Genomic DNA, 19,396 nt, shown 5'->3' with positions numbered 1-19,396 from the left:
GTTTCACATCCTCAAATTAATCCCAATTATAACAATGAACAACAAAGGAAACCCTACTTCGCTATTTTCCCTAGATAACCGTAAATCACATAAACTACAACATCATAGCAACAAATTCATTCCTATTAAGGGTTTCAGAACCACGCCCACTAACATTTTTTTCCCAATTAAACAAATGAACAACATAGGTAACCCTAAATCGCTAAATTCAACAGAAAACCCTGAATTCCAAACACTAAAACTTCATAACAACAAACAGTTTACAATTGCTTCTTACATTTCTTAATAACCAACAAATGTGTCCATAGCAAAGTTGTTACATTCGGTTTCGAGACCATACCTTCAATCAAAGGAACCAACGATTGCCGGTACACAGTTCACGCAATTGCTCACGATTACCACGCACCAAAATTCTTTTCTAGCTCCGGCAACCACCATCGTCGTAGTCTCTTCTTTGGAACAGAGTACAGTAAATACAGGGAGGAATTGGAGGAGCGAACAAGAGGAAACGAGGAAAGAGAATGCTTTGCTGTTACTTTATGAAAAATATCCATTTTCATATTAAAAAAACCAACCCCGTTACATTTTAGATTAATAACGGATATTTAGTGAGTCAGCCTCCACTTTTGCATTTTTTAAGCTTGGTAAATGACGTTGTTATGGCCTATACATATCAGCGCATAGGCCATCAGCGCATAGGCCATCAATTAAGGGCTTAAGGCCATCAGCTCCAAAAATAGAATTAAAGGTGCTACTTCAGTTTAGGGTTCTTCCGAGAATTTGTTGATTTACAAAATTTAGGGATTGGCAATTAATCCAAACAGTGTAATATTCAATCAATTTCCAGCGGAATGATACGAACAATTTGATCGATTCACTGAAACAATTTCCTCTTCAGATGATGGCAGTAAAGGAAGACAATCGGCAGGAGGTCGAGGAGAGAGAAATCGATAAAAATACCATCAAAGACAACGGCAATGGCAACGATAACAGTATAACAATGGCGACGATGAGTCGGAAGGAGAAGAGGAAGGCATTGAAGAAGATGAAGAGGAAGCTAGTGAGGAAGGAGATTGCGAAGAAGGAGAGAGAAGAGGAGGAAGCTCGATGGAATGATCCTGAAGAGCAGATGAGATTACTGCGGTTGGAGCAAGAGGAGGCGGAGAGCATGGCGAGGGAGCGCATGGAGTTTAAGGAGAGAGAGAGGCAGTTTCATCGAGCATTGGAGAAGGAGAAGAAGAAGCAGGAGGAGGAAGAAGAGGAGCGGTGTAAACTCGATGAGGAATCGAAGAAAGAGCTGGTTTGTATTCTTTGAATTTTGTTTATGTTTGATTGATTTAGTTGCTTTGAATTTAAGGTTGAGCGGATAGGAATTGCCGGTATGACTAATATTATGATTGTAGTTTGATGACATAATGATCTTAGTTCTGTTATTGAAGTGAGCAGTATCGTTGGTGGTGGCTTTGATCCTTTTGCTAGTACTTGAGTGATGGTTAATCAACGCGGTTTTGATTACCGTGATAATTGATGAAAGTAACGCATTTATGGCATTAGCTAAATTTCTTCAATATACAATTTGAGGGTTTAAGTGGTGTGCTAAAACATTTTCCATGTTCTCAGCAATTTAATTGTGATTGATTATATTTGTTATCATTTGTATACCAAATCACCAACTGATTTTCATCTTGTGTGTAATCGTTCTCTTCTATATCGTTACATATAATTTGTAATATTATCTTAGGTGCTAGACAATTCATGTTCTTTTGCAGTTTTGCTAAATGTATGTTTTATGGAATGTTTGTTGCTAGGCTAATAATGAGAATGCTAGTGAGGCGAATGAAGATGATGATTGGGAATATATAGAAGAAGGACCAGCAGAAATAATATGGATAGGAAACGAGATAATTGTTAAAAAGAAAAAAATCAGGGTGCCCAAGAAAGCTTCTGAGATTCTAAAAGAAAATCAGGTAATTGATATGGAAAATAAGTTGGTTCTTTTGGGTTTGACAAATAGTATCAATCCTAAAGTGTAAAGTACTTTTCAGGAAAGTGAAAGACCAATATCAAACCCTCTTGCTCCCCAGTCTGAAGCCTTTGAAGATTATAGGAGTGCGAAAGAGGTTCTAGAAAGTGTTGCACAACAATTTCCTAACTTTGGAACTGAGCAGGTTTGTGTTTATACTTGTTCTGTTACACATCATCTCTATTTTTTCTATTTTTAGGCATGATGTTCTCAAATCTCCACCATGTGAAAGGAGAAACATGTTGCACTTTCCCTCACCTGATCTCCTTTTGATACTTCTTTATGGCAGGATAAAGCACATTGCCCTTTCCATCTAAAAACTGGGGTTTGTCGCTTTGGAGCACGGTGTAGCAGAGTTCACTTCTACCCAGATAAAGCTTGTACAATACTGATTAAGAATATGTACAATGGTCCTGGTCTTGCTTGGAAGCAGGATGAAGGGCTTGAGGTCTGTTATTGAAGCCATTGGGTGGTTCTTGTATCCTGAATGCCATCTTATCTTGATTTCAACCCACCCCCCTTATATTTATTCTTTTGCATGTTTTTAGATGCCAGTTTTATGTGGTTGAGTCTGCATACTTGCTCAATATGAACTCTTGCTGAACCTTTTTCTGCTGACTAGATATCTCCAATCAAGCTCACAATAAATGTGTGAGGTGGATATTGTTAAAATGGAAGTTTATATCCTGCTTTCAATTTTTTTTGGTCACTGAAACATTATTCATGGAATGTTAGGGTTAATTTTCTGCTTCTTTATAACTGCATTAAGCAATTGAATGCTATCCTTATTTTGATGTCATCAGAGTCCTGCTCAAATGAGTGGTACTTTCCTTAACAGCCAATAGTCTACTGGGGAATTTTGTAGGCGCTGAAGATGGACAACTGAAGCTACATCCCATTATATCATGATGGGTTTTCTTTTCATTGCTTTCAATTGACATGCTGCAATGGTGGAACTTTAAAATGTATTTTAGGAAGTTGAAGGTTTGAACCTTAACCCCCTATTACGAAGAAAAATAAACTAAGACAACTTATTAATAGGCAACAATGTCCAATATGCATTTATGGGTAACACATGCTTTTTATAATGACTTGGAAATCTTCTGCCTTTGGCCTGTTCTTTAGCTCTGCACTGATCTTTCGGGAGACATGTTACTTTTGCATGACTTGGTAGAATTTTTTTTTTTTATTATTTTTTTTTTGGCAGTTTTAGATTTGCATCCTTGTTCATATTCAGTCCCTATCCTTTTTTATTTCTTATTTTTGTAATTAACAAAGTTGTAGTAAATGGTATTTTAGTGTATAATGTAATATATATTGTAAAATCACTATTATGTTACTGGTCTATTGCCATATGTATCTAGAATCTCCTTTTCCTTTCTCTTGCCCCCCCCAAACCCCCCCCCCCCCCCCCCCCAAAAAAAAAAGAACGGAAAAATTGAAGAGAGCAGATTGTGACAAGCTAGAAAGAGAGTATTGATACTTTTTAACTTAACAGGAAGCGGACACTAGGCAGCACAAGCAACAATTAATACTCTGTCATTCATTTGATTTTAATGTCATTCTTTACAATTAGGAGAAACAGCATATCCCAACATTAACCCAGATGCATGTTTTGGATAACTTATAGTACAAAGAAAGGAGAGAAAGTTAAGTTATGCCTTTGTGCCTCTTTAAAAAAAACCATCTTTCTAAGAAATCATGAGTTTAACTAGTTTCGTATTGTGGATAGGAACATCATTTGTGGTATACTATACTTCCTTTGTTTGAAATTAGTTGACACCTTTCTTTTTGGCATACATGTATAGGTACCTTTATCGGTTTACCCTAACCTTACCAACCAACCCTTCACCTTGGCGGCTTGGCCAATCAGCTTGGCAAGTTAACAGAACCACGCCACCACCCAAATCTCCGTCTACTCTCTGCCATCCCAACCCCATCCTTGTCATCATCTTCTTCTTCACCATAAAACTTATCTCTTTTCCTTTTCTATCACAAGAGTCACAACCCAACTATTGCCATCTTAATGTCATTATCGTCAACCTCACAAGTCACAACCCGAACCTATCACTGCCCAGCCACTCCCTTATCGTCATCTTGTGTGGTTGAGATTTCTAGACCCCCTTTTGAAAAATCTCCATAGAAGCGAAAGGAGAGAGAGATTGGAGAAAGAGAGCGGCTAATTGAGTTAGGGTGTCAAAAATGGATTGAGTTAGGGCAGAGACTCACACAATAACACTCGTGGGAGGTTTTGTCGGTGATGAAGTTGATAAACTCCGTCAAACAATTTTGCTTTGAGCCTTCGCATCTTTCGAGATTTTAGCCATTAAAAATGCTGCTTGTTTTTGAAGGAGAGGGAAAGAAAGAAAGGGTGAATGGGGTTGACTGAATCACAGGGGATCTGTTGGAGTGGTGGTCATTGTCAGAGATTTGATGGTAGTGGTGATGGCGGTAGAGGTGGAGAGGGAAAGATGATGAAGATTGATGCTGTGATCACTGAGGAGTGATCATAGTGATGATAGGAGAGAGAAGAGGAGTTCGTGAAATTAGTGAGGGGTAAATTTGATATTTTAAAATATAAAACTTACCCAAGATAGAAATGGGTCAAAAAGAAATACGTGTCAACTAATTTGCAACGGAGGAAGTACAATTTAACAATGTGCTTGAGATGAAGGGGTAGGAAGTATTATTTAAGAATGTGCTTAAGATGAAGTGGTAAAGGGAAAGCTCATACTGGCAAAAGTCTGTTTCTGCCTATGCAGCTTAACTTTCAGACTAGATTAAATTGTTATGATAATGAAACAAATCATAGAAATACTCTTTGTCCTCGTTCACTTTTCATATTTTCTATTGTTGTTTGTATCATGTTCTTTTGTTCTAAGGGGAAGTGAAATTGCTCTCCCTTTTCTGTGGCCTTTTATTTGATCCCTTTTGTATTCTGTTATGTTTGACTAATGAATGATAATCAAAGTAAATCACTCAATTTTCTTTATCTTTTTTTTTACTAGTAAATTTTTCCTTAAAATTTTTATTTTTAATATCATATCTACTTGCTCGCATTTACTTGAAGAAGTGATTGCTGAATGCTTTGCTTTCTTTGTTAGCATACGGATGAGGAGGTAAAGCAGAGTTTTGAAGACTTTTATGAGGACGTTCATACAGAATTTTTTAAGTTTGGAGAACTTGTGAACTTCAAGGTGATTTTAGTGCTTATGGATGTGCTCAGTTTTCTTCTATTGACCTCTCCTTAATCACAATTCATAATTGGGCGCAGTTACTTATGACAATCCTTTGTTCACAAAAGAGAGCGCCTAAATTTTATTGTGTTTGTCATGCTTCCCCACTCTATTTTCCCCTGTTGTTAAGGGGTTGGAGGACTTATTGACTTTTGGCATTGCCAATGAAGCATGTCACTTCTACTTGCTTATGTCATACAGAGTAATTAATTGTCAGCTAACTTCAGACTAGCTGTGTACTCTGTAAACAGTTTCCTGGCGCTTTAGTATCAGTTGTTCTATTGAATATCTAGTTATGTAGTATCACTTCTACTTCCCCATGATGTATTGTTGAGGAACTTTTGTAAGCCTGACTTGATTGCTTTTCACAGGTGTGCAAAAATGGTTCTTCCCATTTGCGGGGTAATTTATATGTGCATTATAAGTCATTGGAATCAGCTATGCTTGCATACCAGTCTACCAATGGTCGATATTTTGCTGGGAAACTGGTAAGGTGGTGTCATGTTGCTAACCTTTGAGTGTGTGTGCGCGTGCGCGCGCGCGCGTGTGTGTGCGCATTTCACATGATATAATTCTTAGAATGATAAGGCGTTGGATACATTTCATTCTGAGAACTATATCATGTGGAATCGGCTTGCAATGGATAGGTTCCTTATTCAATTTCATTATTAGAGGACAGAAAAGTGAATTTCCTAGTTGCATTATAAGTCTCACGTGATGTTCTAGAATTAGCTTGAAAATAGGATGAGAAAATTGCTTGTAAAACATTTACTATGCATGAAATTGGGTAACTTTTCGGGCAAATTCCAAAATAATTAGTTTGATATCTGCAGTAGATGCATGTGTAAATGAAGATTTATGTACTAATTGCAAATTGTTTTTGACAGCTGACCTGTGAATTTATTAATGTGACGAGATGGAGGGTTGTTATTTGTGGGGAGTATATGAAGTCAAGGTTCAAGGTTGGTCACAAACTTGGGATTGAATTTTCCCAGGTTTGATCACCATTTACTTTCGCCTTTAATGCTTTTTAGAGTGCATGACAAGTAATATAATGAACAGTGATCTTTATATTTATATGTTTGTATTTCTATAACAGAGTTGTTCTCGGGGATCAGCTTGCAATTTTATCCATTGCTTCCAAAATCCTGGTGGAGATTATGAATGGGCTGACTGGGATAAACCAGCCCCGAGGTACTGGCTTAAGAAGATGACTGCTTTATTTGGATACACTGGTGACGATTTCACAGATGAAGTTGGTCTGAGGTATGTGATAAGTTTATGAAGATAATATGTGCCTAATGCCTATATATTTCCATTTTGCATATCTTCAATGTTTGCTTTCAAGTACATATTGCCTTAATTATAGCTTATTGCTCTCTCTCTGAAAAGTGAGCAACTGTTTTGCTTAAATAAAGTTTATTGCTTCCTGTGTAGAAAATGTAAGGGTTTATTTAATTTTTATAAAGTTACCATGTAACATATAAAATGTATGAGGTAAACTGGTAAATTGCTCTGTGAAATAGTGAGTAAAGTATTATGATTGAGCCTAAATATAGCAGAAAATGTATTAGTGGGTTTATTTAATTGGAAATGACTTTTACAGATGCGGTGATCAACAAATATAGATCATGACAGAGTAGCCTACTTGATAGATGTTGCTGAGACGGTTATCCCGGCTCTATTATTTCCTAAACTTTTCTTGTCTATGCAGGATTGACAAACATAGTGACAACCATTTCATGTCAAAAAAATAAAAAAAGTAGTGATGCTGTTTTTAGGTTAAAAAACCATAGTTTTGTGTTGGCATCCATTTGCTAGCAATTGAGCTTTCTGTATATATATATTTTGTACACATACTTTACTCATTTTCATTTTTATAAACAGCCTTTTAATAACTTCACTAAACTAAGATAATACCTCTGGACTGTAACAGTGCCCATAGCGTCTGCAGTAGTATGAAATAGTTTGAGTAATACTATAATCTTGACTTCCCTGGATTGTCCCTAAGCAATCTACAGTTGAGTGTGTCACGGTTGTGAAACATGAAAGAAGAATGCATGAATTTTTCTTACATCAAAGGAATTGACATCTATTATATGAGGAATAAAAGCCCCTATTGTCTGAGGTGGCTTATTACCAACACCCCCCCCCCTCCTTCCCTCCCCCCAACCCCAAACAGGCCTTTGACAGCCATTGACTTGTGGGCAATTTTTAGATTCTACCTTTGCTGCTCTTTTGACTTATACGAGTGTATTATTTTGTTTTGGCTGAATCTTGTTCTTTGATTTATTGTTATTTTTAAAAATCCCCTTCAGCCTTCACATGTATGTAAATGTTTGCGTTCTACCATCAATGAGGAGTCCTTTTTAATAACAAGTTTCATTCACCTACTGTTATAACGCTTTATCACCTTTATGTACCCACACTTTGCTCAATAGTGCATGTTATTTATGTTTCGTCTTTTGTATCAGGTACCATTCAAGGAGATCAAGGTCCAGGGGTTTAGACAGCCCTCATAGGAAAAGTTTATCTGATGAGGATGATGGTTATAAGAGTAGGCGCGGAAGGCACAGTCCGCACAGAGGAGATGGCAGAGAGACCAGCAATCTTGACAAGGAGATGCAAAAAGAAAGAAGAACCTATCTAGATTATCGTTGCTTTAAGCACAGTGAAATTGATAATGTTGATGTATCAGAGGGGATCACTGATGGTCATAGATCTGTTGGCATAAAGAGAAGATCGAAAAAGAGGAAAAGGGAACGAGTGTCCGCAGACCAAGACAAGAATAGAAAAGTTGAAGCTATAAAAATGTTTGTGTTTTACCATCAATGAGCAATCCTTTTTATTTTAATTATTTACCTACTTAAATGCTTTATGTACCCACACTCTGCTTAATAGTGCAAGTTATTTATGTTTGGTCTTTTGTGTCAGGTACCATTCAAGGAGATCAAGGTCTAGGGGTTTAGACAGCCCTCATAGGAAAAGCTGTTCTAATGAAGATGATGGTTACAAAAGAAGGCGTGGAAGGTACAGTCCGCGCAGAGGAGATGACAGAGAGACCAGCAATCTTGACAGGGAGATGCAAGAAGAAAGAAGAACATGTCAAGATTCTCGTTTCGATGTATCAGAGGGGAGCACTGATGGTCAGGGATATGTTGCTGGCACAAAGAGAAGCTCAAAAAAGAGGGAAAGAGAGAGATTGTTTACAGACCAAGACAACAAAAGTAGAAAAGTTGATGTTAATTCTTCCAAAGGTGAGATTGCAGAGGGAGGAGTAAGTGACAGATACCATGAACACAAGAGTAGAAGCTCAAGTAGGCAGAACGGAGTTGCAGAGTCAGCTCGTGAATGTCGCCACAATAAAGTTGACAAATCTGATGTGGGAAAGAGTCCTTATGGAGAAAAGAATTATGATGAATTTCATAGATATAAAGATAAACGTGTCACTGCAAAGAAAATTGAGGCAGCCTCCTTAAATTATAACTCTCATGGTGACAGTCAGGACAATGAGGAAGATGAACACCACAGTCGTAGTAAGGAAAAATCAAGGATGATGAAAGATGAAGCAGAATCATCCAGCAGTGCTTCTCAATGTTCTGATGATAGTAGGCTTGTAAAGGTTGAAAAGAGGCAACAAAAGAAAAGAAGAAAAAAGTTCGAGGTTTAAGGATGAGACACGTGCTCGAAAGGATGTAAGAAAAAGCTCAAGGCTACAGAAACAATCAGGCTCTACAGACACAGAGAGTGATGGGGATGATGACAGACACCATAGACATAGTAGACTACAATCAAGACCCATGATATATGATGTAGAATCATCAGATGGAAATAAGCTTGGCAGGTATGAGAAAAGATCCCACAAGAGTCGAAGAACAAGGTCTAGGTCCAAGTTCAAGAAAGAGTCAGATCTTGCAGATACGAAGAGAAATAGAGAGAGGATTGATGAAGAAGATAGGCATTGTGGACACAGAAGTGCCCAACACCATGTCAAGGAGCCGGGCATGTCAGAAGTTGATTCTAATGCATACAGGGGCTTAGTTGAAGTTGATGCTGAGAATTTTGTTTCTATTGATAGGTCCATAAGTTACTGCGGTACTTGTAATGAAACTGCAAGATCTGATTTCATGAATCCTGATGTTCAAGGAGGGATTTTATGTAGATCTAGTGACGGAGACAAGCTCCATGATTCAAGTAACAGGGATTCGGCACCTGAAAGAGAACGTATGTTACAGGTTTATAGAAGTGATGAGGAAGCTACTGCACCTGGAATGGTGGCAACTAGTTTGGTGCATACCAGCTGTAAGGGCACTGATAATGAAGCGAAGGGTGAGCTTGAAAAGGCTTGTCGTCTTGCTGCTTTGAAGAAGTTGGAAGAGATCAGAATGAAGAAAGATACTCAGACTTTTCACTGCAGGGAGCCTATTGAAAGTTTGAAAATTTGCACTGAAGAAAATATACATGGTAGAGTCCTGGAGAAAGCTAATTCAAGTAAAGTGGAAGTATGTGAAACTTCTATAAAGAGGAGAAGGATTTAGTTTTCAATGAGGTCAGTAAATCTTCAGGTTAATAATTTGTGCGCTTGTTTTGCCAGCCAATATCTGAATATCGGAAAGCCTTCTACATAATGTTGTAAAGTGTAAAGTAGAGCAAGGTATGCTATTGCCATCAGATGCCTGTCTGGATGTTCCTGTATTTTGCAAATGATGTATCACCATTCTTCAGGTGTATGTCTCCATTTATGATGGTTGTGTGAAGTGTTCATTTCTTTGGAAAGTTCCTCATCTTGTATGTACTTCATACACTTTAAGGGCTGTTAGACTTTTAGATTTTGAGATGAAAAAACAGCAAAAGGAAACAGAAATTATTGAGATAGAGCATGGAAGAAATTTTGTTCATTCCAATATGGTAAAAAATGCCTCTGGTTAATGTTTCTCATTATAAAACCTTAAAATAGAGTGTCTGTCCTACATAATCCCATTCCCCACCTATATGGTATTCCACTTGTTTGTGGTCGCAACGGCCAAAGATCAGCTTCTTACTCTTACCAGGAAATTCATTTGTATGACCTTGGTAATCTGGTATGGTGTTGCAAGAGATGTGAGACTAAGATTCACATTGCTCATCAGATGTTTATTTATCACCATAAACATCCATAAAAGTTTATTGAATATTTTTAGGGTTAGGAGGAATAAGTACATAAAAGATTATAAGGGATGATGCGGGAAGGGTGCTAGTGGTGGCGATGCGAAGAGAGAAAGGGGGCTCTGATGATATGGTGGAAGATCTTGCTGCTAGACTTGGTGTCACAGTAGCAAGGAGCCTTGGCTACAAGCAAGTTGAAGTGCGAATATGTGATACAATTCGAAGAAATTTAGAGCACCTCTTGATCTGATCATTGAAGGTATTTGCTTTGTGGGAGATGGCTTTGAACCTTCCGGGAATATTGTGGCTCACTTAACTGCTAGATTAGTCCCAATTGATTGGGTAAAGCACTTGTAACCTTAGCAGATTTTGACATTGTTCAAGAATAGCTTTTCTCAGAAATAATATGCACAACCTAAGTGACCTAAGTGTCAACTAAGTCAGTTTCGATCCTTGATTAACAAGTCCTTTATGACGTGGATAACTCCAAAAGAGATTATAAGTCATGCTCATCTTTCCTTGTAAGCACCCAACTAATTTCCACTAGGTCAACAGTATGCTTTCTTTCCCAACAATTTACACTTATTGTATTGGAAGTAGAAATAGGACATTTTTGTGTGGTCAGAAAATAGGCCGTTTTATAAGATTTCTTACAATTTGTGACATCCAATAGAAGTTAGTGGTACACGCTGATTTCCATCCAAGCATAAGTAGATTATTGAAAGAGCTTTAAATACCAGTATGTAAAAGCATCAGTAGGGCATTCGAATAACCAAGAAACAGTTACATATTTAGATGATAATATGAATGTAAGCAATAACTTGGAGAGAACATGATGATTACAGCAAATCTAAAAGATACAAAAAGAATACATGGTGACCAAAGACTGATACAGGCAGATTTATCACTTGAGGAATCACCACTCCCTGCATTTACATGAGATATTATGCAGGATAAAGCCGTAAACCTTCATTTTAGACACGACTCCGTCAGATTCAACCAATACCATCTGTACCAAGTATATATTACAATTGAAAGGGTGTACAAACCCGCATTCTATATATGATTCCTGCAAGAACCGTAAACAAGTGAGGGACTCAGGGATTCGCAAACCAGAGCAAAGAAATACATAAGGGGTTTTTATAATCAAAATATTATACCTGAAATACATCACAAGTTTAAACAGTTGGTCTCTTGCTTGAAACTTCTTTCGTCAGAACATCTCCCTCATCCTACAAGCAAATCCCAAATTTTAGTGCATGTGACTGTGTGAAGTTCAGTCAAATAATATCACTAATTACTACTTCATATTAGTTAGATGCTAACCAATGTAACAACAATTCATAAACAAGGTGCCAATATAGTTTAGTTCATGACTATGATTCATGATCTCATGACATAATAATGCAATTTATACTTCCCACAAACTAATTATATAACTAACTGAAGTTGACTGGTGGTCGAATAATTGGGAAATCAGTGTGGCACAACTCTGTTTTTCTTCAATTTCATTCACATCAAGAATATTTTAACGTGTTATGCCTTTAAAAACTCAAATAGCATCAAAATTTGCATACCACCATCTCCTCAACTGAACCTCAAGTAATTTAACTATGCTAGGTGATCTCTTCATATTACAAATTACTCCAGGTAACCTTATGGGTTTCATGGTTCATGGACTGCTCACAGTACCCAACTAAGAGAGTATTGCACGCATTTCAAAAACAGGTAACTCTAAACTTTGGACATAATCCATAAACGTCTCTCTCTCTCTCTCTCTCTCTCTCTCTCTCTCTCTCTCTCTCTCTCTCTCTCTCTCTCTTGTATCTAACACTTGATCAATATTTGCAGCAACCAAAACTAAAAATCTTAAACGACATGTCAAATACAATGGGGTGTTGATAAAGAATAGATTAGAAAAAAGAGAGTACATGTAACCCATGGTAGATGTAAGTAGTCAATCTACTAACAAGTGGTGTTTGGTATAGAGTAAAATGAGGTGTGCATGTGCTCACTCTTTTCCAGTAAACTAATTAGAGAAATATATCCAAGAATAAATTTATTTCAATAACAAATTACAAGTACACAAGCACCAAGTAAATATCAGTTATATATGTTGTACTACAATTCAAATAACATTGACCCAGCCTATGTGACATTTGATACATTCAGAGAGCTATATGCTATTTGAGAACTGCTAGTTTGCTAAATGCTACGAAGTATAACAGAAATTACTGTTTACTGAAATATAAGTATTTAACTATTCTATGTTTTATAGCTCATTTGAAATATATTGAGGGTAATTAAAGAAAAAGAAAACAAACAGTGGCAAAATGAACGGAATAAAAAAGCAAATGGATACAGAAATTTGTCTTAAAAACCTTCACTAAACAAAGCTAACAATGGAATTAGAAAGATTCATGCTCATCCAATTAGATATGAGATACTGTTAAAATCAACACCAAAAGTCAAGAAAAATACCACAATTTCTCATAGTCAGCCTGTGCGTTCCCTCCCAAATTTGTTTTCATGATAAAAACTCTGCAAACCAATGACATAAAAAGTGGCAAAACATCCGGATTATTGACTAGAATGAGCCTTAACTGGGCCTCAAACATAACATCATGTATCTAGAGCCCACCCCATGAGCCCTTACCCGATGCGATTTCGGACTGTCTTTCTTCCTTGACTACTTGAAAACTCTCCTGGGATTATTTCAACTCTTGCCGACTCTGAACGAATAGTTAGCGGTGAAGAAGAAAAAAATGAGTTCTTCCTTCTTGGCAGTTAACTCTCCAGGTAGGTGAAAGCTACTCTTCTTATCTTACTTATTTAGCACCTAAGCTCAGCCTTTTTTGGTAAGAATGAATCGCATTCAAGCTATAGCGCCATCGTTTGCAGGAATCCGAATATCAGCGAGATCCGGGTCACAATTTGTATCGATTAAACAAATCGTTGGAATTCCAAAAGTAATACATTCTCGAAGGGTTGTATATTCTTCGTGTTGATCGACGACAATTACAATATCCGGTAATCCTGTCATATATTTGATCCCACCCAGATATGTTTGCAAGTGAGATAATTGTCTCTTCACCACCGCCGCATCTCTCTTTGGGAGACGGACGAGTCTCCCTGCCCTTTGTTCCATTCTCAAGTCCCTAAATTTATGAAGTCTCGTTTCTGTCGTGAACCAATTCGTTAACATACCCCCAAGCCACATTTTTTTTATTAACATAATGACAGCGAGCCCTTCAAGGCTTGAAGCAGTTGTTAACAGCTAAAAAGGCAAGTCAAGTTGGGCATTGAGATAAACTATATTAATTGAGTCCAACATCTGTTCCTCATTATCAAGTTAGCCTAAGACTAATCTATCCTGCATTCTACAGGTCAATTGAAGCCACCAACACTTATTGAATTAAAGAGCTTATTCCCAAGACAATAATATCCTTATCATACTTTAGTAGCAGAAACAGTATAGGAGGAAAATGTAGAAGTCCTCAACAATGATTTTAATCTCATCAGTCTAGAAAGAAATGTCCCCTTGGAAACAATTTGTTATTCAACATTTCAACTACTTGATAGAGTAAATATGTAAGTGCAGGTGTGCCATACCCCCCTCCCTACCCCCAACAAACACACACACAATAAGTAAATTACTTCCACAATCATATAAGATATGTTTTACACAAGGAATCAAGTCTCATGGACATTGGTCACTAGTCACCTTCTCAGCTTTGAACGGACTTGAAGTTCCCAAGGCTACCTATACCTAACAAAAAAAGGCTTTGACTAAAGAACCAGGGATTTGAGTATATGGATTTGTGCACGCAGGATATTAACTCCCTTTAAGGTCAACATTTCTTAGTTTCAAGGTGGGTGAAATTATGACAATCCCTAGGTGTATTCTTTGCACAAATAATATACCTCTATATAGATAACACCAATACCAAGCTATCGGGCTTGAAATAAATATCAATTCTCAACAAGGTAAACCAAAAAAAGACTACGTACAACTGTACAAGATACAAATTCCAAATTTCCTATAATGGATGAAGTACAAACACCAGTCTTTCTAATGGTTATCTTGGAAGCTATACTTTCTCTGCAAAACCTGCTAAAGCTCAAATAAGTCACAAAGAGAACCTGTCACAATCAGCAGCAACAAAGAAGACCTTGTAAAGATCCAACTAAATGCAATGCCTTTATGCATAACAGCCCTTTGATATTTGACATAGTTTTAATGAGACGGCAATTTTCTATAGGCAAAGAGACAGGACATGGCCATTTCATGGCACACCACGAACCTCACGCAATTTTTCCTCTATGGACACTTGTAGAAGATATTGTGCACCTCATTCATACTCGAACAAAGACCATTGCATATACTATATAGTAAAATCTTTTTAAATTTCACTGTTTTATTTATGTGTCTGTATCACACCTATACCCGAGTCCATTTCTGATTCCACACAAAATACCCAGTTAAGGACTATAAATCAGGCAAAGATCCAGAACACCCCCAAAGAAATAGCAACTATCAATCGAAAACATATCCAATTTACTCAAATCCACAAAGAGGAATCACTTTACTTCTGTGTGACACATTCTAAACCCACAACAAATCATACATTCATACTACAAGATTAAATCTACAAGTAAAGCTAAGAAATGGGCAATTCTGGGACAATTGATTACAACCAAGTTCATTTTCCTTCAAAACACAATAACGCCGCGATTTCACTACAATTTCTAACACATGCATGAAAATTTCTATGAACATTGAAATAAAACATCAGGATATTGCATAAAAATCTCAAAAAATTAAATCAAAGAAGAAAAAAAAAAACATACCATTCCTTTAGATTCATAATAATCATTCAATGCCCATTGATATCTCGATTGATCCAATCCCAACCAATTCGCCACGTACTCATCTACACTCGCATGAACTAAATTTTCCCAAAAAAAGAAAATAAGTAAGTTAAAAAAAAAACCCCGAAAGAAGTAACAATAAAGTGAGCAAGTAAAGAATCCAGAAAAAGGGAAAATGGGTTAAAACGGTACCGTTTTGAGCTTTAGCAATGGCTTCCCAGAAGAAAGCGAAGCGGTCACCGGCAGGTTCGAACTTGGCCGGTGGCGGCTGAACCGGCGGCGGAGAATTGACGGCGATATTTTTGTGGGGTTGTGAAATGACGGCGGGAGGAGCTTCGGAAGTGGGTTTAGGGGTCGGAGGAGGAGTCAGAAAGACGGTCTATGGTCCGATCTTGCCTATTGCCGGCGGCGGAGTTGGCGGCGGAGGTGATGTTGGGTCGTTCGATTTCGCCATTTTCCGGCGAGGGAGAGAGAGTGAGAGAGTGAGGGAGTAGTGTAAAGAGGAAAGAAGTGGTCTTTTTAACGGGAAAATTTACCAAAGTAAGTCCCTAAGGGAAACAATTTCCCAAAGTATACGTGTGGCAAGATTATTTACCAAACTAAGCTTTCAGGGTAAAACGTCAACTAGACTGACGTTTTTATCCTATGCATTTTTTTTTTTAATATTCAGTCAAGGCAAAAATGCCATCCAGGGTGGCGTTTTTACCTTGACTGAAATTTCTAAAAAAAATTAGCCAAGGTAAAAACGCCACCATGGTTGGCGTTTTAATCTCAGCCATAAAGCGCCAGCCTGGTTGACGTTTTTATCTGCAACACTCAGCCTGGCCTACACACAAACACAGCAACAACAGTAACAACAACAGCAGCAGCAACAACAACCACAACAATAGCAACAACAGCGACAACCACAACAACAGCAACAACCACAACAACAGCAACAGCAACCACAACAATAACAACAACAACCATAACAATAACAACATCAGCAACAACAACAACAGCAACAACTAGTACAATGAAAAGAATGAATGCGTATGGTGAAGTTGATAATGGACAGAAAATCAATTAAAAAGGTCAGTAAAATTGATAATATTTGTGTGGATACAATATACTAGAGAATCCGATTACAATAGACTAACAAAAGAAGTTCTAAGATCATGATTCATCTATTCTATGTAATTGTTGTCTATCAACTCGCGGTCTCCTACGACGATAGTACTGAGATACCGTTGTGAAAGGATCTGGGGCAGAAGTATGGGGAGGAGTCTGTTGGCTGGATGATGGTCCTTCCTGTGATGAGTATGGCGCAGACATGGGTGTGGCGATATCCTCCCGATTGTCATAAAACTGTGGGGACGCTGTAGGGGACGTGTGAGTCTGTCCCCTACTACTGTTGCCTACCTCACGGTGTGAACGGCGGTGTGATTGGTCCCGCCGTTGGATAAGATGGCCATGACCATGTCACTGTAAGCTACTCACAGCTGAATTTCATCCATCTGCACGGTATGGTGGGATATGATATGCTCAAGACTTCTAGTGCCATGTATATCAAGCATATCAAATGCCTGCATTAGTCAACAATCAGTCAATTTAATAATACCAGAAATTATAAATTGAAAAAAAAATAAAAAAAATGACATCAAAAACTCACATATCCACTAATGTCTCCAAAAGTTGGCTAGTAATGCATTGAGGGTGGTGATTAGGGGATTTTTATCCACCAATCGCCATCTGACAAGCGGACCAGTCAGGTTCCGCCATGTGTCCGCCACATGGGCCAATAGGAACCTGCCACGTGTCAATCATATATTCGTCCACCATGGACCAACTGCGACGCGACACGTGTCCTTCCCATGACACATGGGAAAACCGGCCAACAAGGCCCAATCTTTGTGGGAAGCCCAGTCAGCCCTAGGTTAAACCTAAACCTAGGTATTGGCACGCATCCCAAGGCATATAAATATGCTCATTAATCCTCATTAAGGGGGGTTAAGCACATTAAACACTCTCACCTAGAGAGACTCAATTACAATATTCCGCATTAATTACTCCTTAAACAAGTATTAACTTGACCTTTGGAGGCGGATCTCCAGTCATCCATAGTATCCGTTTGTTTTTCAGGTACAGGCGTCCGGTTCCAGTCTCGGAATTGTAACTCTCCCGCAGGACATCAGAAAACCCCGAAACATTTTGGCGCCGTCTGTGGGGATCGAACCCACGACCATTGCAGTCGTCTACACCATTGCAGGCGGCTTCTCAGGAGGCGGCCCAGTATCAGGGGCAACAAGGACAATATCAGCCGGTTAGATGTCAATTCCGTTCACCAAGAACGATCCTCCAAATATTCATTTCCTGAAATTGTCATCACTGAAGAAGATTTAGGAGGGTTAAGGGGGCCGCATGACGACCCCATTGTCATTGAATGTAAAGTGGCCAACCAGAGAGTTGGCCGAATCCTCATAGATACCGGCAGTTCCTCAGATCTTATCAGTAGCAAATGTTTGTTAAAGCTCAAATACCAGACTGATTGCATACACCCGGTATCCCACCCTCTAGTAGGGTTTGGAGGTGGAGTCGTCCACCCGATAGGACGAGTGGATTTACCTGTCCGCCTTGGCGAAAAAGGGGAAGGTCGTCACATGGTGGTCCGGTTCTTGGTAGTTGAAGAACTCTCGGCCTACAACATGATTCTGGGACGACCAACCCTAAATAATTCAAAGGCTATTATTATCCCGTCTCTTATGTTGCTCAAATTTGAGAGGGATGACGGAACAGTCGGCTCCCTAAGGGGAGATCAGAAGATGGCCTGAGAGTGCTATCTCTCGGATATCAAGCCCACTGTCATGGCCGCTGGGTCAAGTGGTGGAAAAACAGACCTTGACAATGTCAAGGAGGGTGCGCCTGTTCAAGAAGCAGGCGGCAGGAAAAGAAAGGCTGCCCAGATGGGGGCCGCAAGAAAAGAGAAGAAATAGCAATCATTGTTAGAGGAGCGGTCAGATGAATTCCGCCCTCAGCCGGCTTGTGAGCATACGTACCTGATCCTAGACGACTCGCGCCCTGACCGAACAGTAAAGGTTGGGACGACTGCTCTGAGAATTCTGGGTGATGACTTTCATCAAATTTTGAAAGAATACAAAGACATCTTTGCATTCGAACTCCATGAAATTCCAGGCATTAGTCCTGACCTGGCGGTACATAAACTGGCCGTGGATCCGAAAAAGAAGCCGGTAAGGCAGAAGAAGCGGAACCATGGCGAAGAAAGAAGTCAGGCGGCAGCCGCCGAAGTTTAGAAATTACTTGATGCAGGGTTCATTCGGCAATGCTATTTTCCAGACTGGGTTGCAAATGTAGTTCTTATTAAAAAGCCGAATGGTACCTGGCGAATGTGTGTGGACTACACGGATCTAAACAAGGCGTGTCCCAAAGACAGTTACCCTCTGCCTAAGATTGATAATCTGGTCGACTCAACAGCCGGCCATGCTTTGATGAGCTTTATGGACGCCTACTCTAGTTTCCATCAAAATCCTTTATGGAAGAAAGATCAGAAGAAGACGGCCTTCGTCACTGATCAAGGGTTATACTATTACACGGTCATGCCGTTTGGTCTGAAGAATGCCCCGGCCACCTTCCAGCGAATGATAAATACTGTGTTCTTTGATCAGATTGGGAGGAACGTCGAGGCATACATTGATGATATGATTGTTAAGTCTAAGCTTTAGATAGATCATCTGTCGGACCTCCGAGAAACTTTTGCCACACTCAGGCGGCACCATGTCATGCTCAATCCCAAGAAATGTGTATTTGGGGTTGAGTCTAGGAAATTTCTCGGATTCCTCATCAATCAGAGAGGAATAGAGGCGAACCCTGAGAAAGTGCAGGCGGTCATCGACATGCAGTCGCCTCGCACCGTCCGAGAAGTTCAGAAGCTAACAGGTTGTTTGGCGGCTTTGGGAAGATTTCTAAGCCGATCAGGCGACAAGTGCCTATACTTTTTCCAGGCCATTAAGAAAAAGGCAAGGTTTGAATGGGGGCCAGATGCTGAGGCGGCCTTCCAAAAATTGAAGGTTCATTTGCATTCCTTGCCAAGGCTAGTCAGTCCTTTGCCCAAAGAAGTACTTTA

General features: G+C 39.0%; 1 protein-coding gene and 1 long non-coding RNA gene across 4 annotated transcripts; one reads left to right on the top strand and one right to left on the bottom strand.

Annotated features, from left to right (window-relative positions):
• Positions 1-678: 678 nt before the first annotated feature.
• LOC110698334 (zinc finger CCCH domain-containing protein 5-like) lies at positions 679-10,197 on the top strand. Of its 2 annotated transcripts, XM_021875747.1 has the most exons (11): positions 679-1,300; positions 1,809-1,967; positions 2,046-2,168; positions 2,313-2,471; positions 5,128-5,220; positions 5,631-5,747; positions 6,147-6,221; positions 6,359-6,525; positions 7,734-8,072; positions 8,194-8,670; positions 8,939-10,197. In XM_021875747.1, exons 1-11 carry the CDS (start codon positions 899-901, stop codon positions 9,795-9,797), a joined length of 2,970 nt encoding a protein of 989 aa, XP_021731439.1. In that variant the 5' UTR covers positions 679-898; the 3' UTR covers positions 9,798-10,197. The 2 variants fall into 2 exon arrangements, with proteins under 2 accessions (XP_021731439.1, XP_021731437.1); XM_021875745.1 differs by having other exon boundaries at positions 6,147-6,254; positions 8,194-9,061.
• Positions 10,198-11,173: 976 nt separating this feature from the next.
• On the bottom strand, positions 11,174-15,990 carry LOC110698335. Of its 2 annotated transcripts, none has more exons than XR_002506699.1 (4): positions 15,469-15,990; positions 12,886-15,353; positions 11,565-11,636; positions 11,174-11,473 (listed from the first exon to the last, which is right to left on the bottom strand). It is a non-coding gene; the product is annotated as an uncharacterized LOC110698335 (long non-coding RNA). The 2 variants fall into 2 exon arrangements; XR_002506698.1 differs by having other exon boundaries at positions 15,256-15,353; positions 15,469-15,950.
• Positions 15,991-19,396: the final 3,406 nt, after the last annotated feature.

Source organism: Chenopodium quinoa, unplaced genomic scaffold, assembly GCF_001683475.1.
Source record: "Chenopodium quinoa cultivar QQ74 unplaced genomic scaffold, ASM168347v1, whole genome shotgun sequence".
NCBI classification, from domain to species: Eukaryota; Viridiplantae; Streptophyta; class Magnoliopsida; order Caryophyllales; family Amaranthaceae; genus Chenopodium; species Chenopodium quinoa.
The sequence above is the reverse complement of the archived record's forward strand: the minus strand, read 5'-3'. Positions and strand labels throughout refer to the sequence as shown.

Excerpts from the sequence above, each read along its gene's own strand:
- LOC110698334 (XM_021875747.1), top strand. The coding sequence starts at position 899 with ATGATGGCAGTAAAGGAAGACAATCGGCAGGAGGTCGAGGAGAGAGAA. Across the intron at positions 1,301-1,808 it reads AGGAATCGAAGAAAGAGCTG|GCTAATAATGAGAATGCTAG; the intron begins GTTTGTATTCTT and ends GTTTGTTGCTAG. Across the intron at positions 5,221-5,630 it reads GAGAACTTGTGAACTTCAAG|GTGTGCAAAAATGGTTCTTC; the intron begins GTGATTTTAGTG and ends TGCTTTTCACAG.